Genomic DNA, 26,267 nt, shown 5'->3' on the forward strand with positions numbered 1-26,267 from the left:
TTTATGGACCAAGTGTTCGGACCCCGTTCCAGGGGGCGCTGTCTAGCCCCCCTGCCACACCCAGGTACCATCTTCAGCCCGGCTCTGATGGCTGTGGGATCTGACCTGTGTGCAAAGTTTCAAGAGTTTTCAAACCCGTTAAGGGCCCCAAAAGCCGCTAAGAGTCTCAAAATCATAAAAAAAAAGAATTTTAAAGTTTGATGCGTTGCCACGGCAACAGTATCAAAGATATCAAGAATCCATTCACAGGTCTTCATCTGCTATGTATTTACATTATACAGATTAAGTTTGAAGCACATCGGGTAAAAATAAAAGGGTGAGTTCAAAGCATTTTGAAAGTGACACACTTCCTGCTGCCAGTTGGTGGCGCTATAACTCTGACTCACAATAGTCACATCCATGTGATCGTCCTCTTACAGCGAACATACTGCTGAAGTTTCATCAAGATCAGTTAATGTATGCTGAAGTTATAACACACTTCCTGTTTCACGTTTCTCGCCATAATTTCGTTTCCTCGCCATGGCCAAACCGTTCGAGATATCAAAAATCCCCTCGCAAACTTTCATCGTCAATGCCTTGACTTCATGCTGACCGAGTTTCGTGCCGTGAGTTTGAATTCTCTAGGAGTAGTACTTCAAATTCCATTGCGAGTGTTTTATGAACAACCCTAAATAACCGACTTCCTGTTGGGCTGGGGTAAAAAGTAATAGTATGAGGTATATATGAACGATGAGATCTATATGTGCACCGAGTTTCATATTATTACATGCAAGCGTGTTTGATTTATGGACCAAGTTTTCGGACCCCGTTCCAGGGGGCGCTGTCTAGCCCCCCTGCCACGCCCGGGTACCATCTTCAGCCCGGCCCTGATGGCCGCGGGTTCTGACCCGTGTGCTAAGTTTCAAGAGTTTTTGAGCATGTTAAGGGCCCCAAAAGTGCCCGAATAGTCGTATAAATAATAATAATAATAATAAATATAGCTGCGAGCAGCGATGGCGGGCCCAAGCTGGTGGCACCGCAACCCCGGTTCCTTTAGTTACCTAAATGCACCCTGGTGGCGGTGCCAAAGGCTTTGGCCCATTTATGATTAAATATTAAAACTGCTTGCCATACTCTGTCATTTCGACTAGTTACAATTATGTTACAGATATCTTAAATGATAATACAAACTATCCAAAATGTAATTACGAATAGACAGAAAGACGTTGTTGATATCTACAATGTTAATTCCGGACAAGCAAACTTAGCTTTTAAATGTTAAAAGGGCTTGCCATACAGGGACGTAGGCTCAGAGAGAGGCTCACCATATTCAAACCAAAATATCTGACTTCCTCTTGGTCCGAGCTAATGACTATGTATTAGAAAGTTGTCCGGCTTGAGGAGTACAATGTATATAGCGATTTTTGTAACTGTAGATAAAACTAACAACCCCACTTTTGTCAAAAGGTGGCGCTATTTAGTCCTTGCACTATGCCCGTTTCTGAAACTTTGCACATGTCTACTGGCTAATAAATGTGATGTATCTGTTGAGTTTCAAGCAATTTCAATTTCAATTTCAATTTGACTGTTGAAAAGAAGTGCGCCGATTAGATACTCAGGATCGGTATCGGCTCTGACACTGCCATCTTTGACGAGGCTGATTCAAATTCTATATTGTGCATATATACTAGTCTATGTTAGGCACAAAGGCACAAAAACTTTCTAAAGTACCATAAAGTTTTTGTGTACTGTATTATTAGTGTTCTGAAGCTATTATGTGATATAGAAATTAATATTTAAGTCATTCAATTCAAGAACACAAACTTTTCCCTCTCTGCGCCTGTCAGTCATTCTCCATTCAGCATTCAAACAGCACGTCACATTCGGTTACAGTCAATGATGAAACGATCTTCAAGATGATTCAATGTTAATCCTATTATACTGGATCTTTAAGATAAAGGTCTAAAGGTCTATATTTTCGAATGAAGAAACTTTTTCTTGCTGGACTTTATTGCTGTAACTTAACCGTGTTACTTTCTACCGGGTGTCGGACGCTGTCGGTTAGATCACAACACTAGAGTCAGAGCACTATAATTGTTCTTCACGCACACAGTAACTGAAATTTAAAACCTTTAAAAGAAAAGGCTCAATAAACTATTGCATAGATAGATAATGTATAATACACTGTTCATAAATATGTATTTCCTTTGTGCTTTGAACTTTTCAATACGGACTCACTGCGCTGTAACTTCATGTGGCTTCAAGCACATCATTCTCCGCTCGGGATGCACATAAGTGCTTTGTGCTGCACCGTATTGGAGCCGTAATATCATAATGCAGTGACGTAATGACAGATTATTAATTGCCTTTCAATTATATGTTGCTGCGTCATTAAACATCTGTCCTATGCATTTCAAACATTTATAGCAGCCATGGCTATATTTTTTTATGATTTTTGTTATCTTGTTTTTCATTAATGTATTTTTCAAAAATAAGAGCAATGTGTATTATCTATTATTAATATGGTTTATAATAGCATTTTTGTCATAGATTATGACAAAGTAATCATATGATCCACCAGCGAGGAACCAGCAGAACAGAGTGAACATTCTTTCTGTTTAGTTCAATCCTACTTAATAGGAATTTATTTAAAATGCTCGCTCTACTCCACACCATTAATGTCTTGTGCGGACATCCGTATTTCGACTTTCGGTTTTAAGTAAGCGATTTAAAAGCTCCCAAGTCCCAGCGGAGTCACACGTTGATTAACCGGTGGGAATATACACAATAGGCCTACCTGATATTGAACACAAGAAGGCAGTATAGCACTACGTATGACTCAGATTATTATTTTTTTATGAATTTTACAACAATTCTGGCTGTTTTTGAACGTAAACATAATTCTTAAATGAAAAAAAAGGAAAAATTGGGGAAGTTATAATATTTGTATAATTTAATTTAGAAACAAATGATGTATAATTACATTTTCAGAAGATATGAGGCTTTTAGTGTTTACTTTTTTGACATTACTTTAATCTTTTGCCATAGTTGCACATGTCTACTGGCTAATAAATGTGATGTATCTGTTGAGTTTCAAGCAATTTCAAGCATGCTAAGAGTCCCAAAAGCATCAAAAAAGAATGTTAAAGTTTGATTCGTTGCCACGGCAACAGTATCAAAGATATCAAAAATTCATTCACAGGTCTACATCTGCCGTGTATTTACATTATACAGATGAAGTTTGAAGCAAATCGGTTAAAAAAAGAGAGTGGTTTCAAAGCATTTTGAAAGTGACACACTTCCTGCTGCCAGTTGGTGGCGCTATAATTTTGACTCACAATAGTCACATCCATGTGATCGGTCTCTTACAGCGAAAACACTGCTGAAGTTTCATCAAGATCAGTTAATGTATGCTGAAGTTATAACACACATCCTGTTTCATGTTTCTCGCCATAATTTCGTTTCCTCGCCACGGCCAAACCGTTCGAGATATAAAAAATCCCTTGGCACCTTTTCATCCTTAATGTCTTGACTTCACGCTGATCGAGTTTTGTCGAATTTGGTTCAGTGCTCTAGTGCTTTAAATTCCATTGCATGTGTTTTAAACACAACCCTAAATAGCCGTCTTCCTGTTGGGCTGGGGTAAAAAGTAAGAGTGTGAAGTAGGCTATATATGAAACGATGAGATCTATATGTGTACCAAGTTTCATATTATTACATGCAAGTGTGTTTGATTTATGGACCAAATTTTCAGACCAAGTTTATTGACCAAGTTAATCTGATTAATAAACTAATTATATAAAACTATTGTCAATGCACTACAATTAAACTAGTTATATGTCTTTACTTATAAAAAATAAAAATAAAAACTTATTTAAAAAATACCAGGCTTGAGAAATGTATTTTCTTTATGCAGGCCATACACACAGCAGTGAAATGGTTAAGCCCCCTCCCCCTGCACACTCACACACACACAGACAGGCAAAGACAGAGATGTAGGCTCAGATTAAGCAAGACCACATTCAAACAAACACATCTGACTTTCTGTGGGTCCTAGCTAATAAGTTTAAATTAGAAAGTTGTCCGGCTCGAGGAGTACAATATACATACCAATTTTTGTAACTCTAGTTAAAACTAACAACCCCACTTTTGTCAAAAGGTGGCGCTACTGAGCCCTCACCACGCCCGTTTCTGAAACTTTGCACATGTCTACTGGCTAATAAATGTGATGTGTCTGTCGAGTTTCATGCATTTTGAAGCATGCTAAGGGTCTCAAAAGCATCCTAAAAGCATCCTAAAAGAAGGGTAAAGTTTGATGCGTCGCCACGGCAACAGTTTCAAAGATATCAAGAATCCATTCACAGGTCTACATCTGCCGTATGTTTACATTATACATATGAAGTTTGAAGCAAATCGGGTAAAAATAAAAGGGTGATATCAAAGCATTTTGAAAGTGACACACTTCCTGCTGCCAGTTGGTGGCGCTATAACTTTGACTCACAATAGTCACATCCATGTGATCGTCCTCTTACAGCGAACACACTGCTGAAGTTTCATCAAGATCAGTTAATGTATGCTGAAGTTATAACACACTTCCTGTTTCACGTTTCTCGCCATGATTTCGTTTCCTCGCCAAGGACAAACCGTTCGAGATATAAAAAATCCCCTCGCAAACTTTCATCCTCAATGTCTTGACTTCACGCTGACCGAGTTTCGTCGAATTTGGATCAAAGCTCTAGGAGGAGTATTTGACATTCCATTGCGAGCGTTTTACAAACAAACCTCAATAGCCGACTTCCTGTTGGGCTGGGGTAAAAAGTAAGAGTGTGAGGTATAGATGAAACGATGAGATCAACATGTGTACCGAGTTTCATATTATTACATACAAGCGTGTTTGAGTTATGGACCAAGTGTTCGGACCCCGTTCCAGGGGGCGCTGACGAGCCGCCCTACCACGCCCGGGTACCAGCTTCAGCCCGGCTCTGATGGCCGCGGGTTCTGACCCGTGTGCAAAGTTTCAAGAGTTTTCGAGCACGTTAAGGGCCCCAAAAGTGCCCAAAAGGTAGTAAAATAATAATTATTATAATAATAATAGTGAAGAAAAATAATCCCAAGGAAAACAATAGGGCCTTCGCCCTTTCAGGGCTTGGGCCCTAATAATAATAATAATAATCCTAAGGAAAACAATAGGGCCTTCGCCCTTTCAGGGCTTGGGCCCTAATAATAAATATAGCTGCGAGCAGCGATGGCGGGCCCAAGCCGGTGGCACCGCAACCCCGGTTCCTTTAGTTACCTAAAGGCACCCGGGTGGCGGTGCCGAAGGCTTTGGCCCTTTCAAGATTAAATGTTAAAACGGCTTGCCATACTCTGTCATTTCGACTAGTCAAAATTATGTTACAGATATCTTAAATGATAATACAAACTATCCAAAATGTAATTACGACTAGACAGAAAGACGTTGTTGATATCTACAATGTTAATTCCGGATAGGCAAACTTAGCTTTTAAATGTTAAAAGGGCTTGCCATACAGGGACGTAGGCTCAGAGAGAGGCTCACCATATTCAAACCAAAATATCTGACTTCCTCTTGGTCCGAGCTAATGACTATGTAATAGAAAGTTGTCCGGCTTGAGGAGTACAATGTATATACCGATTTTTGTAACTGTAGATAAAACTAACAACCCCACTTTTGTCAAAAGGTGGCTCTATTTAGTCCTTGCACCATGCCCGTTTCTGAAACTTTGCACGTCTACTGGCTAATAAATGTGATGTATCTGTTGAGTTTCAAGCAATTTCAATTTCAATTTGACTGTTGAAAAGAAGTGCGCCGATTAGATACTCAGGATCGGTATCGGCTCTGACACTGCCATCTTTGACGAGGCTGATTCATATTGTGCATATACTATTCTATGTAAGGCACAAAGGCACAAAAACTTTCTAAAGTACCATAAAGTTTTTGTGTACTGTATTATAAGTGTTCTGAAGCTATTATGTGATATAGAAATTAATATTTAAGTCATTAAATTCAAGAACACGTAAACTTTTCCCTCTCTGCGCCTGTCAGTCATTCTCCATTCAGCATTCAAACAGCACGTCGCATTCGGTTACAGTCAATGATGAAACGATCTTCAAGATGATTCAATGTTAATCCTATTATACTGGATCTTTAAGATAAAGGTCTAAAGGTCTATATTTTCGAATGAAGAAACTTTTTCTTGCTGGACTTTATTGCTGTAACTTAATCGTGTTACTTTCTACCGGGTGTCAGACGCTGTCGGTTAGATCACAACACTAGAGTCAGAGCACTATAATTGTTCTTCACGCACACAGTAACTGAAATTTAAAACCTTTAAAAGAAAAGGCTCAATAAACTATTGCATAGATAGATAATGTATAATACACTGTTCATAAATATGTATTTCCTTTGTGCTTTGAACTTTTCAATACGGACTCAATGCGCTGTAACTTCATGTGGCTTCAAGCACATCATTCTCCGCTCGGGATGCACATAAGTGCTTTGTGCTGCACCGTATTAGAGCCGTAATATCATAATGCAGTGACGTAATGACAGATTATTAATTGCCTTTCAATTATATGTTGCTGCGTCATTAAACATCTGTCCTATGCATTTCAAACATTTATAGCAGCCATGGCTTTATCTTTTTATGATTTTTGTTATCTTGTTTTTCATGAATGTATTTTTTAAAAATAAGAGCAATGTGTATTATCTATTATTAATATAGTTTATAATAGCATTTTTGTCATAGATTATGACAAAGTAATCATATGATCCACCAGCGAGGAACCAGCAGAACAGAGTGAACATTCTTTCTGTTTAGTTCAATCCTACTTAATAGGAATTTATTTAAAATGCTCGCTCTACTCCACACCATTAATGTCTTGTGCGGACATCCGTATTTTGACTTTCGGTTTTAAGTAAGCGATTTAAAAGCTCCCAAGTCCCAGCAGAGTCACACGTTGATTAACCGGTGGGAATATACACAATAGGCCTACCTGATATTGAACACAAGAGGGCAGTATAGCACTACGTATGACTCAGATTATTATTTTTTTCTGAATTTTACAACAATTCTGGCTGTTTTTGAACGTAAACATAATTCTTAAATGAAAAAAAGGAAAAATTGGGGACGTTATAATATTTGTATAATTTAATTTAGAAACAAATGATGTATAATTACATTTTTAGAAGATATGAGGCTTTTAGTGTTTACTTTTTTGACATTACTTTAATCTTTTGCCATAGTTGCACATGTCTACTGGCTAATAAATGTGATGTATCTGTTGAGTTTCAAGCAATTTCAAGCATGCTAAGAGTCCCAAAAGCATCAAAAAAGAATGTTAAAGTTTGTTTCGTTGCCACGGCAACAGTATCAAAGATATCAAAAATTCATTCACAGGTCTACATCTGCCGTGTATTTACATTATACAGATGAAGTTTGAAGCAAATCGGTTAAAAATAAGAGAGTGATTTCAAAGCATTTTGAAAGTGACACACTTCCTGCTGCCAGTTGGTGGCGCTATAACTTTGACTCACAATAGTCACATCCATGTGATCGGTCTCTTACAGCGAAAACACTGCTGAAGTTTCATCAAGATCAGTTAATGTATGCTGAAGTTATAACAGACATCCTGTTTCATGTTTCTCGCCATAATTTCGTTTCCTCGCCACGGCCAAACCGTTCGAGATATCAAAAATCCCGTGGCACTTTTTCATCCTTAATGTCTTGACTTCACGCTGATCGAGTTTCGTCGAATTTGGTTCAGTGCTCTAGGAGCAATAATTTAAATTCCATTGCATGTGTTTTAAACACAACCCTAAATAGCCGTCTTCCTGTTGGGCTGGGGTAAAAAGTAAGAGTGTGAAGTAGGCTATATATGAAACGATGAGATCTATATGTGTACCAAGTTTCATATTATTACATGCAAGTGTGTTTGATTTATGGACCAAATTTTCAGACCAAGTTTATTGACCAAGTTAATCTGATTAATAAACTAATTATATAAAACTATTGTCAATTCACTACAATTAAACTAGTTATATGCCTTTACTTATAAAAAATAAAAATAAAAACTTATTTAAAAAATACCAGGCTTGAGAAATGTATTTTCTTTATGCAGGTCATACACACAGCAGTGAAATGGTTAAGCCCCCTCCCCCTGCACACACACACAGACAGCCAGCCAGCCAGCCAGCCAAAGACACATGTAGGCTCAGAGTGGCCATATTCAAACAAAAATATCTGACTTTCCGTGGGTCCTAGCTAATAAGTGTCAATTAGAAAGTTGTCCGGCTCGAGGAGTACAATATACATACCAATTTTTGTAACTCTAGTTAAAACTAACCACCCCACTTTTGTCAAAAGGTGGCGCTACTGAGCCCTCACCACGCCCGTTTCTGCAACTTTGCACATGTCTACTGGCTAATAAATGTGATGTGTCTGTCGAGTTTCATGCAATTTGAAGCATGCTAAGGGTCTCAAAAGCATCCTAAAAGCATCCTAAAAGAAGGGTAAAGTTTGATGCGTCGCCACGGCAACAGTTTCAAAGATATCAAGAATCCATTCACAGGTCTTCATCTGCCGTATGTTTCCATTATACATATGAAGTTTGAAGCAAATCGGGTAAAAATAAAAGGGTGATATCTAAGCATTTTGAAAGTGACACACTTCCTGCTGCCAGTTGGTGGCGCTATAACTTTGACTCACAATAGTCACATCCATGTGATCGTCCTCTTACAGCGAACACACTGCTGAAGTTTCATCAAGATCAGTTAATGTATGCTGAAGTTATAACACACTTCCTGTTTCACGTTTCTCGCCATGATTTCGTTTCCCCGCCACGGACAAACCGTTCGAGATATAAAAAATCCCCTCGCAAACTTTCATCCTCAATGTCTTGACTTCATGCTGACCGAGTTTCGTCGAATTTGGATCAAAGCTCTAGGAGGAGTATTTGACATTCCATTGCGATCGTTTTACAAACAAACCTCAATAGCCGACTTCCTGTTGGGCTGGGGTAAAAAGTAAGAGCGCGAGGTATAGATGAAACGATGAGATCAACATGTGTACCGAGTTTCATATTATTACATACAAGCGTGTTTGAGTTATGGACCAAGTGTTCGGACCCCGTTCCAGGGGGCGCTGACGAGCCGCCCTGCCACGCCCGGGTACCAGCTTCAGCCCGGCTCTGATGGCCGCTGGTTCTGACCCGTGTGCAAAGTTTCAAGAGTTTTCGAGCACGTTAAGGGCCCCAAAAGTGCCCAAAAGGTAGTAAAATAATAATAATTATAATAATAATAGTAAAGAAAAATAATCCTTAGGAAAACAATAGGGCCTTCGCCCTTTCAGGGCTTGGGCCCTAAATATAGCTGCGAGCAGCGATGGCGGGCCCAAGCCGGTGGCACCGCAATCCCGGTTCCTTTAGTTACCTAAATGCACCCGGGTGGCGGTGCCGAAGGCTTTGGCCCTTTTATGATTAAATGTTAAAACGGCTTGCCATACTCTGTCATTTCGACTAGTCACAATTATGTTACAGATATCTTAAATGATAATACAAACTATCCAAAATGTAATTACGAATAGACAGAAAGACGTTGTTGATATCTACAATGTTAATTCCGGACAGGCAAACTTAGCTTTTAAATGTTAAAAGGGCTTGCCATACAGGGACGTAGGCTCAGAGAGAGGCTCACCATATTCAAACCAAAATATCTGACTTCCTCTTGGTCCGAGCTAATGACTATGTATTAGAAAGTTGTCCGGCTTGAGGAGTACAATGTATATAGCGATTTTTGTAACTGTAGATAAAACTAACAACCCCACTTTTGTCAAAAGGTGGCGCTATTTAGTCCTTGCACTATGCCCATTTCTGAAACTTTGCACATGTCTACTGGCTAATAAATGTGATGTATCTGTTGAGTTTCAAGCAATTTCAATTTTAATTTCAATTTGACTGTTGAAAAGAAGTGCGCCGATTAGATAGTCAGGATCGGTATCGGCTCTGACACTGCCATCTTTGATGAGGCTGATTCAAATTCTATATTGTGCATATATACTATTCTATGTTAGGCACAAAGGCACAAAAACTTTCTAAAGTACCATAAAGTTTTTGTGTACTGTATTATTAGTGTTCTGAAGCTATTATGTGATATAGAAATTAATATTTAAGTCATTAAATTCAAGAACACAAACTTTTCCCTCTCTGCGCCTGTCAGTCATTCTCCATTCAGCATTCAAACAGCACGTCACATTCGGTTACAGTCAATGATGAAACGATCTTCAAGATGATTGAATGTTAATCCTATTATACTGGATCTTTAAGATAAAGGTCTAAAGGTCTATATTTTCGAATGAAGAAACTTTTTCTTGCTGGACTTTATTGCTGTAACTTAACCGTGTTACTTTCTACTGGGTGTCGGACGCTGTCGGTTAGATCACAACACTAGAGTCAGAGCACTATAATTGTTCTTCACGCACACAGTAACTGAAATTTAAAACCTTTAAAAGAAAAGGCTCAATAAACTATTGCATAGATAGATAATGTATAATACACTGTTCATAAATATGTATTTCCTTTGTGCTTTGAGCTTTTCAATACGGACTCACTGCGCTGTAACTTCATGTGGCTTCAAGCACATCATTCTCCGCTCGGGATGCACATAAGTGCTTTGTGCTGCACCGTATTGGAGCCGTAATATCATAATGCAGTGACGTAATGACAGATTATTAATTGCCTTTCAATTATATGTTGCTGCGTCATTAAACATCTGTCCTATGCATTTCAAACATTTATAGCAGCCATGGTTATATTTTTTTATGATTTTTGTTATCTTGTTTTTCATGAATGTATTTTTCAAAAATAAGAGCAATGTGTATTATCTATTATTAATATGGTTTATAATAGCATTTTTGTCATAGATTATGACAAAGTAATCATATGATCCACCAGCGAGGAACCAGCAGAACAAAGTGAACATTCATTCTGTTTAGTTCAATCCTACTTAATAGGAATTTATTTAAAATGCTCGCTCTACTCCACACCATTAATGTCTTGTGCGGACATCCGTATTTCGACTTTCGGTTTTAAGTAAGCGATTTAAAAGCTCCCAAGTCCCAGCAGAGTCACACGTTGATTAACCGGTGGGAATATACACAATAGGCCTACCTGATATTGAACACAAGAGGGCAGTATAGCACTACGTATGACTCAGATTTTTTTTTTTCTGAATTTTACAACAATTCTGGCTGTTTTTGAACGTAAACATAATTCTTAAATGAAAAAAGGGAAAAATTGGGGACGTTATAATATTTGTATAATTTAATTTAGAAACAAATGATGTATAATTACATTATTAGAAGATATGAGGCTTTTAGTGTTTACTTTTTTGACATTACTTTAATCTTTTGCCATAGTTGCACATGTCTACTGGCTAATAAATGTGATGTATCTGTTGAGTTTCAAGCAATTTCAAGCATGCTAAGAGTCCCAAAAGCATCAAAAAAGAATGTTAAAGTTTGTTTCGTTGCCACAGCAACAGTATCATAGATATCAAAAATTCATTCACAGGTCTACATCTGCCGTGTATTTACATTATACAGATGAAGTTTGAAGCAAATCGGTTAAAAATAAGAGAGTGATTTCAAAGCATTTTGAAAGTGACACACTTCCTGCTGCCAGTTGGTGGCGCTATAACTTTGACTCACAATAGTCACATCCATGTGATCGGTCTCTTACAGCGAAAACACTGCTGAAGTTTCATCAAGATCAGTTAATGTATGCTGAAGTTATAACAGACATCCTGTTTCATGTTTCTCGCCATAATTTCGTTTCCTCGCCACGGCCAAACCGTTCGAGATATCAAAAATCACGTGGCACTTTTTCATCCTTAATGTCTTGACTTCACGCTGATCGAGTTTCGTCGAATTTGGTTCAGTGCTCTAGGAGCAATAATTTAAATTCCATTGCATGTGTTTTAAACACAACCCTAAATAGCCAACTTCCTGTTGGGCTGGGGTAAAAAGTAAGAGTGTGAAGTAGGCTATATATGAAACGATGAGATCTATATGTGTACCAAGTTTCATATTATTACATGCAAGTGTGTTTGATTTATGGACCAAATTTTCAGACCAAGTTTATTGACCAAGTTAATCTGATTAATAAACTAATTATATAAAACTATTGTCAATTCACTACAATTAAACTAGTTATATGCCTTTACTTATAAAAAATAAAAATAAAAACTTATTTAAAAAATACCAGGCTTGAGAAATGTATTTTCTTTATGCAGGTCATACACACAGCAGTGAAATGGTTAAGCCCCCTCCCCCTGCACACACACACAGACAGCCAGCCAGCCAGCCAGCCAAAGACACAGAGACACAGAGACATGTAGGCTCAAAGTGGCCATATTCAAACAAAAATATCTGACTTTCCGTGGGTCCTAGCTAATAAGTGTCAATTAGAAAGTTGTCCGGCTCGAGGAGTACAATATACATACCAATTTTTGTAACTCTAGTTAAAACTAACCACCCCACTTTTGTCAAAAGGTGGCGCTACTGAGCCCTCACCACGCCCGTTTCTGCAACTTTGCACATGTCTACTGGCTAATAAATGTGATGTGTCTGTCGAGTTTCATGCAATTTGAAGCATGCTAAGGGTCTCAAAAGCATCCTAAAAGCATCCTAAAAGAAGGGTAAAGTTTGATGCGTCGCCACGGCAACAGTTTCAAAGATATCAAGAATCCATTCACAGGTCTTCATCTGCCGTATGTTTCCATTATACATATGAAGTTTGAAGCAAATCGGGTAAAAATAAAAGGGTGATATCTAAGCATTTTGAAAGTGACACACTTCCTGCTGCCAGTTGGTGGCGCTATAACTTTGACTCACAATAGTCACATCCATGTGATCGTCCTCTTACAGCGAACACACTGCTGAAGTTTCATCAAGATCAGTTAATGTATGCTGAAGTTATAACACACTTCCTGTTTCACGTTTCTCGCCATGATTTCGTTTCCTCGCCACGGACAAACCGTTCGAGATATAAAAAATCCCCTCGCAAACTTTCATCCTCAATGTCTTGACTTCACGCTGACCGAGTTTCGTCGAATTTGGATCAAAGCTCTAGGAGGAGTATTTGACATTCCATTGCGATCGTTTTACAAACAAACCTCAATAGCCGACTTCCTGTTGGGCTGGGGTAAAAAGTAAGAGCGCGAGGTATAGATGAAACGATGAGATCAACATGTGTACCGAGTTTCATATTATTACATACAAGCGTGTTTGAGTTATGGACCAAGTGTTCGGACCCCGTTCCAGGGGGCGCTGACGAGCCGCCCTGCCACGCCCGGGTACCAGCTTCAGCCCGGCTCTGATGGCCGCGGGTTTTGACCCGTGTGCAAAGTTTCAAGAGTTTTCGAGCACGTTAAGGGCCCCAAAAGTGCCCAAAAGGTAGTAAAATAATAATAATTATAATAATAATAGTAAAGAAAAATAATCCTTAGGAAAACAATAGGGCCTTCGCCCTTTCAGGGCTTGGGCCCTAATAATAATAGAAAAGAATAATCCTAAGGAAAACAATAGGGCCTTCGCCCTTTCAGGGCTTGGGCCCTAATAAAAATGATCTTGTCCCCATTTGTGTTTTGCCTCAAATAAGAAACACTTACAGTGACCCCATGTTGGCTCTTCTACCTGTTCTTTACATAGCTGGTAGCACACATTGTGATATGTTGTCCCATTTAGAGCACTGGTAATCCGGATTTGGTAATCTTGAAAACTGTGTATCTGGATCAGGGTGATCCAGTCCAATGTTGCTTTGAAAAACCAGCATAAAAGTAAGCCGGATTACCTGATCCTGGATAGGAAAAAATGGGATTTCCAAATCCGGCTCATTTTGATCCAGATTAAAAGTTTTGAACAACTGGCCCGTTAATATAGTCAGTTATCGTTTAATGAAAAAAAAAAACATGAAATTCATAATAGTAACTCCAATATTTCCCAATTACAGCATAAAGACTGTATTTTCACAAATTGTGTATTGTATTGCATTTATTCAGCTTCAACAATCGCAAATATAGTCGAGAGATTATCAACATAATATAGCATGTTAATATAGTCAGTTATCGTTTAATGACCTTGGTGTAGTCTTGTCATCGTCTCATCCTAGTCATGGAAAAAGGTCCTTTTGGTTACCGAAATGAACACTACTGTGTATTTAATTGTAATGCAAGATAAATGTGTGGGTTTGCGTTGGTGTCGGACTCTACCTGGTGGAACTTGAACTTGAAGCCGAGCATGTGGCAGAGGGTCTGGTGCTCACACATGTAGGACTTGATCAGGGGGATGAAGAACTCATCGTGGTCCGAGCGACACTCGTACACCTCTAAGATGATGTCCAGCACTCGGTTCGGGTCCAGGTTGAAGCATCCTGAGGACACAACACAGCGTCACCTCATGATCTCAATGACAGTTATGACACACACACACACACACAACAGCTGTAATTATGACAGCTCACTCAACGGATCAAATCTACAGTTCTGGGCTGCAGTCCCAGTCATTATCAGGGCTCAACAGAGACGGCCCAGTGACCCGGGGCAAGAGTCAGAGTTTCAGCTGTCGTCTACCCTAACGGTTCACACTACATGTGTATTTATTAGTGACGGGTCAATAACACTTTGTCCAATGCAGATACTGCAACATCTGCCAATACCGATGCCAACCAGTTTAATATTCTTTCAATATTCTCTGTTTAAGTAATTCGTATGAAATTCAGTTTCTCCAGCCCGAGCTGATTAGCGCTAATGTGACCACGCCCACACACGTATGAGCTGTTCATATGCAAATGACCCACGTGGAGGAACGCAGACCTGATACCGCCCTCATCACCTCAAAACAAAGAATCAGCGACTTCAGCACTGCTCTGCTTTTCGTCGCGTTTGAAGACTGTTGTTTACCTTGGATTTACCTCAGAAGAATTTGAAGAACACGATTTGATTATGTGAATGATTTTTAAGGTATTACACTAATGGTAGCATGTTATTGTTGCATAAACTACATTGTAGCTACTAGTTAAACTGGTGCCAGACTAAAATGTATGTTATGAAATGTGATTAGAGTGAAAACATGAAGACTAATGCTAAATGTATACATGTACGACACGAGAATGGTTTTATGTTCGATAATTAAACACAGCATGCTATAACAGTAAGCTCGTATGAGTGTTTATTCATGGTGGTATTATAATGTTTAGACTTGTGTTTACAGTTAAAAGCTGTGTTTGTAGATATCTACTCACACGTAGACATGTATAATATGGTAAGAATAATGTTTCATAGTTTGGAGCGGCTCGATCGCTTCAGTAAATGTCCTCCGCTCGCGCTGTGGACTTGAAAATATAAACGAACAAAAACGTTTATATTTTCTTATAGTTTATATTTTTGTAAGTCCTGCTGACTTCAACATTCACATGAGTGTCTGTACATGAACATGGTAAAGTGAACAATCAAACACCTTGGAGATGGCAGGTATGTAGCCTACTATGCTTTAGGACTGTTCAAGTCTCTGCCTTTAGATCAGTGTGTTTACTAATGTGCTGTTTTGTCATTTGTTGTATATCTTTGGATTATGTTGTGTTGTAAAGAAAAAAAAGCCATTCTTTTAAGTCTCTCATTCTTTGTGCAAGCCTCCTCATAATGATATCACCTAATAGGGGCATTATGGGACGGTCTTTGTCTTTCTCAGGTGTGAAACACTCAATATTAATCGGGGGGTCAAGCCTCCCCACATAAAGCTTTCTTACACAAAACATGTCTTACAAATTTTATATCAAAACATTGTCTTATCTGAATGAGTACTCGGATGATTTTCACATAGTTTTGAAGCAAATATTCCAGGCCACGTGATATAACTTTCAAGTCTTGTGAAGAAATAATTAGTATGGGTTTTATGACTTTATTTCAGTGACGATGTTTTTTCACAAACCACACATAAACGTCATTATCTCAAAACTAAAAACTTTTACATACATGCTGCTGACATATTACTGTGGCAGAGTTTGTGCTGAATACAGTGTAATCAGACTTTAGCCATGAAAATGTCACAAGGATCAGAAAAAAAACACAAATATCCAGGACCCACAGGGTTTCGGTTATCCTACATCATAGGGCTGGGCGATATGGCGATATATATCGTTACCGCGATAGAAAACGTCAGTCGTAACAGATTTTTTTATTCCGTGTATACCGCGAAATGCAAATAAGGGGGCGTGGTTAACTCCCGTGCAGCGCGCTTGACACTGATGCTGAGATTTGTCAAAGAAACATGGAGAAAGCAGATCAAGAGGATCCACAAAGTAATTACATTTTCTAAAGGATTGTTGTTAACGTGATATCTTCGGGGGGGAAAGGCAGCCGTCGACTTGAGCAGAGCAGCAGCACCCAGGCTACAGTTTAGAGGAGTGCACGTTCGCAACAGGGAAAGCATGAAGTTACTTGATAACAACATTTCATAGGCTATATATCAATATCATTACGAGAAATAACCTTAAATAATGTATAGTTATCCGCATCTTTCCTTCTCTTATGTATAGTTACGTTTTAAACATGAAAATCGCATTCAGCATGAATGAACATCCTGCTTGTTAAAACGAATGTATTGTTTCTGAGGCAAAATTACTAAATATGCAGCGCGAGTTATATATATATTTTTAACTCCAAACAATTGCCTACTGGACCAGTTGATAAAATCTTCCTTTGATTCAACGTCACTCTCAAATTAATCGACCGCATTTTGTTGATGTAAAAGACGCGCGCGTGCACAACCACTGAGAGGGAGCGCGCGGTGTTCGACGCACTAAGTTGTAATTTAAACTACTTAGTCAACACTAACAGTAGCTGCGGTTTGGTTTTCATATTGCTGCTCTCCTTCTTGTCACTTCTGAACTGACGGGTTGCCAGATATAACAAAAAGAATATAACAAAAACAAGCCCGTTAAAACAACAGTGTGTGCAGAGTCCGGTTGTGCAGGAATACCCTTCTCCGTTAAAAACGCAGTAGCCTATAATAAGCACATGTGGTAAAAAAATATTATAATTATATTATATCTATTATAATTATATAATAAACTGATTGATGAAGTAAAGCAATGCATGAGATTGAAAAATTATTTAAAGTTGAAATGCACCTATGAGTTGTATTTAATATCAATCTGTTGTGGGAAGTTCATCTAAAAGTTCGAGTGTTTTTTGTTAAATATATTTTGATATAAAAATAGTTTACCAAATAAATAATTTACCAAATAAAATAAAAATAAAACAAGGTGACATACTTTTCATTTCTAAAGTATTTGGGTGTATTTATTATACAAATCCCTTTTTGTCGATTTTTATTTATTTATTTTTTTTTTTTTTGAGGATAACTAGGCTATATAAATAACTATATTGTGAAATATATCGTTACCGTGAAATAAAATTAGTCATATCGTGAAACACAATTTTGGTCATATCGCCCACCCCTACTACATCAGTTATTTAACAACAGAAACTGAATAGTCAAATGTAAAAATAAAACACTGCTTAGTGTATACTATAGAAATGAAATAGCCAGACCGATATTATCGGCCGATATTGGGCATTTTCCAAAATATCGGTATCGGCAGTTATAATGGCCGATAAATGAATATTTAAAAAATAAAATAAAAACAGACAAAACATGCTTCAATCATCTCTCCTTGGCCTGTTTTATTGAAAATGTATGTTTTACAATTTGCAGTATGATGTTATCTATTGCTAATCATAGACTAGCTAACCACAAAGCTAGCTAATGCCACTATCATCAGTGGAAGACCGCTAACGTTAACATTAATGAGCTTGGAAACCACAACTTTTTCTGCCTAAATAAAGTAATGATTACTGTATTTATAACTAGCATATCTCTAGTTACAGTCCCTGCATTGTAAAATGTAAGTTAAACTTGTGAGGAGTGAACATTTAGACAGAGAGAAAAAGTATCAAACGTATCTTGTGCAGAAAAGTTAGCTTTTCTGTTACACGTGTGTGAAATACAACAATATTTAATAAAAAAAAATATCGTCCGATATATCGGATTTTAAAACTCAAAAATATTTGTATCGGTATCGGCCTTCAAAATCCTTTATCGGTCATGCTCTACTAAATACTGATTCTTATTAAAGCTACATAAGTTATTGAGCTGTCTTTTGTATCACGATATTTCGATATGAAGAGTTCAGATGCAAAAGCCTCTAAATGCCATTTGAAATTTTCTTCTTTAATGATGATTTTTGTCAAACTTGTATATTTAAGTTCAGTAATTTCACTTAAATAACAATTAATAGGTAATTACCATTGCCATTTAAGTGAAATTACTGAACTTAAATATACAAGCTTGATAAAAATCATCATTAAAGAAGAAAATTTCAAATGGCATTTAGAGGCTTTTGCATCTGAACTCTTCATATATTGTCCAGCCCTCATCATCATGTGTAAAGCGGTATTTAATAATGAAGTTAATCTCACGGGTGATCGGGAAAGGTGATGCGGTGTGTACCGTACCTATTAAGGACTTGATGTTCTCCAGGACGATGTGGCTGGTGAGACTCCCGGTCAGATCCTGCCCGAGCTCCGTGATCAGCTTAGCGTAACCTTCATTCTCCTCACGCAGCAAATTGAACTTCTGCTGTTTGTAACTAGAGAGTGAAAGAGGGATGGTTACACCGTGACGGAACAATAACTTCATGCAATCATCTCAAAATAACCAGAGCTGAGGTCTGGTGGCCACGGGCCCTCGGAAGACGAAACGAAACCAATTACTTCATCCCAACACGCGTCAGTCAAAGAAGCAACGTTACGAGGCGTGTGGAGAGCTGTGGGCAGAGCGAGGGCTTTCAGGGCAGAGTGCACTGCAATCTTGAGCAAACTCATTAAGAAAGACCTACACAGAGGCAATGAAATTAATCATCATCAGGGGAGTTCAGCCTATGCCTTTCATTTACAGCAAAATGAGGCTGGGGACATTTTACAGATTCACAACAACATGCTGAATGTGCAGAAAGCAGCGACTCGTGTCTGAAAGAGAACAACAAGAGCTCAAGGTGTTTTATCCCCAGTGACTACCAGTGTTGGGAGTAACGCATTACAAAAGTAATACATTACTGTAACATATTACTTTTTGCTGTAACGCAGTAGTGTAAGGCATTACTAATCAATTTTCAGTAATATTTTACTCGTTACATGTTCAGTGAGGCTTGTATTACAGTTGTATTACAGTGTATTTTCTGCTTTTACTTCTTAAAGGCAACAGACTATGTGAAAGTTTTAAAGCAGTCTTTTAGTGCAAGTTCAGAGCGGTCGCATCTGTAACATTGTTTTTTCCTCATAAATGCGAACACGAAAACTAAAATAAAATGAATATTTTAAGTTCTATGGAGACTGGAGAGCCAACCCTTCCTCATCCGATTTGCGCAGTGTAATTAACAGAATTACAAAAAATATATTTTGCCTCCTATTTTTTTGTCACGCATGAATGCGTGTCTTTTCCCTAATATTAAAAATAAAACATAGACTGATATTTGTCTAATGTCTGGAGTCCTTTAAGGAAGTAGCCTATATACGTTTCAATACATTTTATTTCAAGTTTTGACTGCAAATGTCATGTCCATAATGCTGGACTTCCCCAATTTTAAATAATTTATCCTCAACTAGTTTTGTGGTGTAGGTCCACGTATTTTATAATGTTAACTTCAAATAATACTAATAGCCTAATTTAAAGATAAGGCAGCATTGGATCTGGACGGTAAGGAGAATAACGCTGGAGTTGGAAGAGGTTTGTCGCGATTCTGTAGGTTCGTGGATCTGAGTCGTGTGGCGAATCGCGATTTCGGTTTCATATTGCATATCGTTACAGCCCCAAAGTTAAGTTCTACTTAGTTATTTTGGTGAAAGTAACTCAAAAGTAATACATGAGTAATGTAACGCATTACAATTCTGGGACAGTAATATTATAAGGTAATGAATTACTTTTAAATAACAGTAACAAGTAATACCTAATGTATTACAGTTTGGAAGTAACTTGCACAACACTGGTGACTACATCTCAGCAGAGGTCGAACTCTGCGCTTCAGATGCAAATGATCAGGAACTGAAGAAGTTGCTTTACTGTGAGGCTTTCCAATCGCTAGGGAAAACTACAGTCCCATGATGCACAGCGAATGATATGATGTAATGGATAAATATACAAATATTGATTACAATAGCTTGTTTTCATATGACGTCAAGCCACTGCGTTGCCATGGCACGAAATAAAAATGGAGGACAGGAAGTGATTTGCTGCATTTAGAAAGCACTATAACAAACTCAAAATGCCTGTGTTTTGAGTCATTTATGGTTACTTGAAACGATCAAACCACGAGGTTATCGCGTACCAAAAGTTGTTGTTCAGAAGGGGGGGGGGGGATGCAAGAAATTTACAGAAAAAAACAGCTTGCAAACCTACGTCTGCGGTCGGGAGGAGCCGAATGGGAAAACAACCGTGTGTGCAGTGATCACATCGTCAAAGGCGAGTTAATACAACTTAAGTGGATATGTCTGTGTAACATTTCCGAACTTTGTAAAGTCTAATGCTGCGTTCACGTGCTATGGTAAATAGGATAGTTTCCACTTGTTAACTGGTATTTACCAGTGTGTTGCGTTCAAGTGCTTTTGTTGTTGTAATGTGGTAAAAAGATGGAGATCCAGACCTGTTATTTAGCTAAAACTATTTTAGATTGCTTAAGTCATCTGCAAAAGCAACAAAAAAATATTTATCAAAACTCAAAAGGTAAATAATATGCTGTATATTTTCTAGATCATGAATAGTATATATATATATATATATATATTTTTTTTTACCATTCACGACTCTTGCGGTGCTCTCCGCCATTTTGAAATGGTCAAAGGTTATCTTATCTCGGCAACTCGTCCATCAAAATATTCTACGAGTTGCACAGTGGAAAATACCACATGACGGGGTGTTCATGTGCTTTTTCCACGTCAGCTTTTGTTATTTACCATAATTACCATAGCACATGAACGCAGCATAAGTATGTCTGTAAAACAAGGCAGTTGCTGATATCTACAGCCTCGATGGCAGGAAAATATTTCAATTCAGTTAAAAAAAAAAATCGAAAGGATCACGTCCAACATGTTTGATTTTTGTTTATATCTGTCTCTTGTAATAGCGTGTAAAGTAGTACAGTACGGACTACAGTACAGCATTCCGCGCGTCAACACAATCACGTGACTGAAACCCAGCTATTGTGACTATGAACATCCAGGTGAAACTCGAAAAACTCGAATATTGCGCAAAAGTTCATTTATTTCAGTGATTCAACTTAAAAGGGGGAACTAAACTATATAGACTCAAGCCTTTATATTACAAGCTTTATTTCTTATAATTTTGATTTAATTACATTTTACATTTTGATTATTATGCTGTACAGCTTATGAAAACCCCAAATTCAAATTCAAGGTTTTCATAACTTTAAGCCATAATCATCAACATTATATCAAATAAAGGCTTGAAATATCACACTTTGCATGTACACGGAGACTAACTCTTGTACTATACACAGTGCATCATGGGAGTGGGCGTGCTCTAAGAGCCTGTTTGGTGTGATTTACTTGTTTCGACTTTTTGATAGGTAGAGATTTCTCATAATCATGAATCATGGGTAACGTAGTTTCTACACCAGGAGTTCTGCTGTAAACATGATTATATCAAAAATAAGTGGAAAGTGCTGGCTGATGATGTAATCAAAACTATCATTATTTATATATATATATAAAATATGTTTTTTTTTCCATTTTAGTTTTCTCTGGACTCTGATTTAATGGTTAAATTAAATGTCAGTAATCAAAAAGCATGTCTAAACAATTGAAATCACAAAAATGTATTAAGTTAAAATGTTAAGTTAAAGTTTTTATATATATAAAAGCTCTATAAAAAGTTTTTTTCTTTTTGTTTTCCCCTAACTTCTATACAGTAGAATGACTGAGAGGTACATTCTACTGTACAATACTTTATACAGCATTGGTCAAAAGTGACGCCTAGTCCAAGAAAATCTACAACTTCACCCTTTATCTAAATATTCTTAATCTGTTAAAGATTTAATAAGGCAAAATAAAGCAATGAAACATGCCAAATCGGCCTGACATAATTTTTGGACAGGCTGTCATAAAAACAATTTATGAACACATTCAAAATCAAGAGAGAACCAAAAAAAAAATATGAATGATTGATTATGTTGTAGTCAGTGTATTTTGACAGATAAATAACTTGAATCCTTAACCAAGTTTAGTGTGTTGTTCTACCCTCATATTTTGATGGTTAAATCAAACTTTTACTGAACATTGTGGTCATGAAGTGTGTATCTGATGATGGTTTTAGAGATTCATTCATACGTGCAGGCTTTATATTTTACACTATTTCTGATTCAGTATTCACGTACACTAGTTCATAACCTGATTTGATTAGGAGTACAGCCTTCCTTTTGACTTATTCGTCCAAAACTTGCCAAATGCTTAGCATTACATTCCACGTAACACAGAAAAGTCCATTATTATTGGATTCAACAATTCTGGATTTCTCGCATTGAGGAAATCATACTATAGGCCCAACATATGGCTCAAATTCATATCTATGTCCTGTAAATCCAAATATCTCTCAAACCCTTTCAAGCTTCCTATCTAGAAAGCATTTTATTTTTTATTTTTAACAGAAAGGCAAAAACATCTAAGCAATAATCTCACTGGAGTTCGAGAGGATTGAGGCAGCACATTAAAAAGTAATGCCCTGCTGATGGTATAGGGCAGGCAAGAGACATTCAATGCTAATCTAGCTAGGCAACACATTAGGTATGTAGTAAAGGTATCACAATAGATCACAATACAAAAATGCATCAATTTGTATGTGTATCGTTCACACAAAATGAAAATTAAGTTTTAGTGTCAGCACTACATTAAACCACTATATATAAATGTTGATTATAATGTATAATAATGAACTGGGGGAATATTTGTGCGTCCTGATAATCCCAGATGTCTGTTACCTGTAAAAGTGGCCGATATATTTTAAATATATACTCCACTTTTTTGGAAATAGGCTCATTTCACAAAATGGGCTCGTTTTACCGTTTTCAGATGTATTCAGACGATTTTCTGATATTTAGAAGAATATCAGTAACCAGACAGTTTCTGGTCTCATTGACTTCCATTGTATATTTTTTTCCTACTATGGAAGTCAATGAGACCAGAAACGGTCTGGTTACTGATATTCTTCTAAATATCAAAAAAAAAATCGGCTGAATGGATCCGAAAACGGTAAAACTCAACTGTTTAACTCTGGGAAAGTTGTAAAATGAGCCTATTTCAAAAAAAAAAAAAAAAAAAAAAAATGGAGTATCCCTTTAACCTTTATCATATGTCTTGGACTATCGCAAACATATCGTATTATGAGGTCTCGTGATGCGCGTCAAATCGAGACATCGAGTGTTTAGGTTTTACACTGCGATGCGATCAGTGGCGTTTCACACGGTCGGAACAGCGGAGAACGTGACTCACAATAGTTTGGTCTTGATTTTGACAATCTTCTGGTTGAACTGTTGAGCCTGTTTGATCAGTCCCAGAGTCTCCAGCGTTTCTGGATCCAGTCTCTCTTTCAGCACACCATCAGGAACACAGATCTGAAGCACAACACACAGACAAAGCCGTTAATTAGACACTCGTCACCAAACCAGCTGTAAAAGCACAAGAATAATATCCCAGCATCCATGAGTACAACACTGCCCACATCCAACCTCAACGGCCTTCAGCTAGACTTACATAAAACGCTAATAACACTGCATAACAAACCTGCATACTAATCAGGCGTACAGCGCTTTAAATGAAGACAGGTCACCCATTATAAAGCCATCCCATCAAAAAACTCATTGTGTTCTGCTGAGATAGACACGCCATGAGGCCGAGTCTCGTATAGATGCTGGAGGTTTCTTCACGAGTACGCTTTAATTTCTCTCTAGAGGACAGGATTTGGGCCGCTCGATACTGTACTGCAGCTAATCGCCAGAGTCGGGGGATCGGCCACACACAAATCAAAAGAGCATTTCCTCAAGCGCAGTGTGAGGAAGAGGAGCTGCGTCTCGAAGAGCATTACTGCCACACTGTGGCCATGAAGCTGCTCTACTCAAACACTGCAGTGAGACTAGCAAAACTATTAATAATTAAGGAATAATCCCTTTTTTCCTTCCATATTTTAATTTGAACAGTACAGCTCTGTTGTGTAGCACTAATGCACTGAAGCTGAGCACTGATTCCATATGAAGAGTTCAGATGCAAAAGCCTCTAAATGCCATTTGAAATTTTCTTCTTTAATGATGATTTTTATCAAACTTGTATATTTAAGTTCAGTAATTTCACTTAAATGGCAATGATAATTACCTATTAATTGTTATTGAAGTGAAATTACTGAACTTAAATATACAAGCTTGATAAAAATCATCATTAAAGAAGAAAATTTCAAATGGCACTTAGAGGCTTTTGCATCTGAACTCCTCATATGATTAAAGGATTAGTTCAGTTAATGTTTTATGTTTTCAGTTGACTGCCAGAAAAATGAAAAGGGCCTTGTTTATGTTGAAAAATGAATGCAACAAATTCAGTTAATAAGGAATGCTTTTTGATTATTAAAATGTAATTAAACCATTAAAATGGAATCCAGATCACAGAAAACTGATTTGTTTTGGGGGTTTTCTTTAAACAGAATTTGAGGGGGAAAAAAACATTCCATAGGACCCTTAATTTTTGTTAAAATATGTAATTTTTGTTAACCTTTTAATTGTTAAAATGTGTGAGCTTGGTGGTTTCATTTAATTAGACATGCATTTTGATTACTACAATTTAATTTAATCATTAAAATAATCAAATAATAAAACTGAATTTGGGGAACATCTACTGGATTTCATAGGCCCCTGTGCAATGCAACATTAGGAGACACACATCTCACACAACCCAAACAGGGATGGAAATTAAAGGGGTGATGAACTGAGAAATCAAATTTTCCTTGAGCTTTTGACATCTAAGAGGTCATCATCATATTATAAGAATATCCTGTAAGTTTCAGAACTGAAAACGTCCTTGTTAGTCCAATAAAAGCTTTTATTGACACCCGCCTCTGAAAACGTCCCGTTTTTAAAAGTGGGAAACTATGACGTCGAAGGGGTTAAAACACCACCCCCTCTGGGTCGAACATGTATGGGCGAATCCGGTTCCCATTTTACAACATTGGACGTTTTCCCCCCACGTACACCGACGGGTGAGTCGAAACTCATTATAATATGCAAAACTGTTATCCACTCACAGAAGTGGGCGTTTATTTCCAAGACTTCAGTGCGACACGCCCATAAAAACCGACCGTTTTTCAGGAAGTCTCACAACTTGGGTACAAAATAGCCTATTACTTATTCATTTTGATGTTTTTGAATGCAAAAACCAAGCGAACGTCATAAGTTGACCTCGGACAACAGTATAATTAAATTTTAAAAGCCAGTTCATGACCCCTTTAACTTTTTTTGTCCACCGGCCAACTGTGGCTGGTGGATTTCAAAATCTACCAGCCACTAGGGCTGCACGATATTGGTAAAAAAAAAATGGCACTGCGATATTTTATTTTCCACTATATATATGTATTGAAATATAAAAACAATTTCTCCAGATGACTTGATTAGCTCTATTTGGAAAGAATGAATCATTCTAGAAGGACTGGGGTGGTTTTGTCACGGAGTAAATCCGTATAAAAACTAATATTACTAATGTAGTTTTTACTAATGTAGTTAACTAGACTTTAATAAATGGAAGCTTATTGTAAAGTGTTTCTGATTGATGTCTCTTGAGTTCAGTGTTGGATAGATCAGTTGTTTTAACCATTCATTAAAGTGAATCGGTTCAAATGAGTCATTAGTTCACGAATCGGACTCATTAACGGACCATGACACACGTTGTGTGATTATCCACGCAGTTTAGGACATCGCAGAAGATTTGTGTCAACACAGAAAACATTTCATCACTGAATACATTTTTATTTTTTTATTGAAAGTGTTGTTTGTCATCTGAATGTGTGGAACGCTTTTCAGAGAAGATAAGGCTAGGGCTGTAATCAACCAAAGAAATCCTTAGTCGACCAAAGTCTTGTCCTGCGCAACGATTAGTAGACTAAAAAAAA

The 26,267-nt window shown here is 37.5% G+C and overlaps 1 protein-coding gene across 5 annotated transcripts in view; it reads right to left on the reverse strand.

Annotated features, from left to right (window-relative positions):
• Nucleotides 1–26,267, reverse strand: part of thoc2 (THO complex 2) — a 173,314-nt gene that overhangs the window by 128,246 nt on the left and 18,801 nt on the right. For all 5 annotated transcript variants that reach the window (XM_039694123.2, XM_039694122.2, XM_089134684.1 and 2 more), the window contains exons 6-8: nt 23,612–23,733; nt 18,569–18,702; nt 14,264–14,424 (exon numbers count right to left, since the gene is read on the reverse strand). In XM_039694123.2, coding sequence (XP_039550057.2) covers nt 14,264–14,424; nt 18,569–18,702; nt 23,612–23,733 — 417 coding nt within the window. The remainder of the gene's footprint in view (nt 1–14,263; nt 14,425–18,568; nt 18,703–23,611; nt 23,734–26,267) is intronic.

Source organism: Pimephales promelas, chromosome 9 (genome assembly GCF_988280905.1).
Source record: "Pimephales promelas chromosome 9, fPimPro1.hap1.1, whole genome shotgun sequence".
Taxonomy (NCBI): Eukaryota; Metazoa; Chordata; class Actinopteri; order Cypriniformes; family Leuciscidae; genus Pimephales; species Pimephales promelas.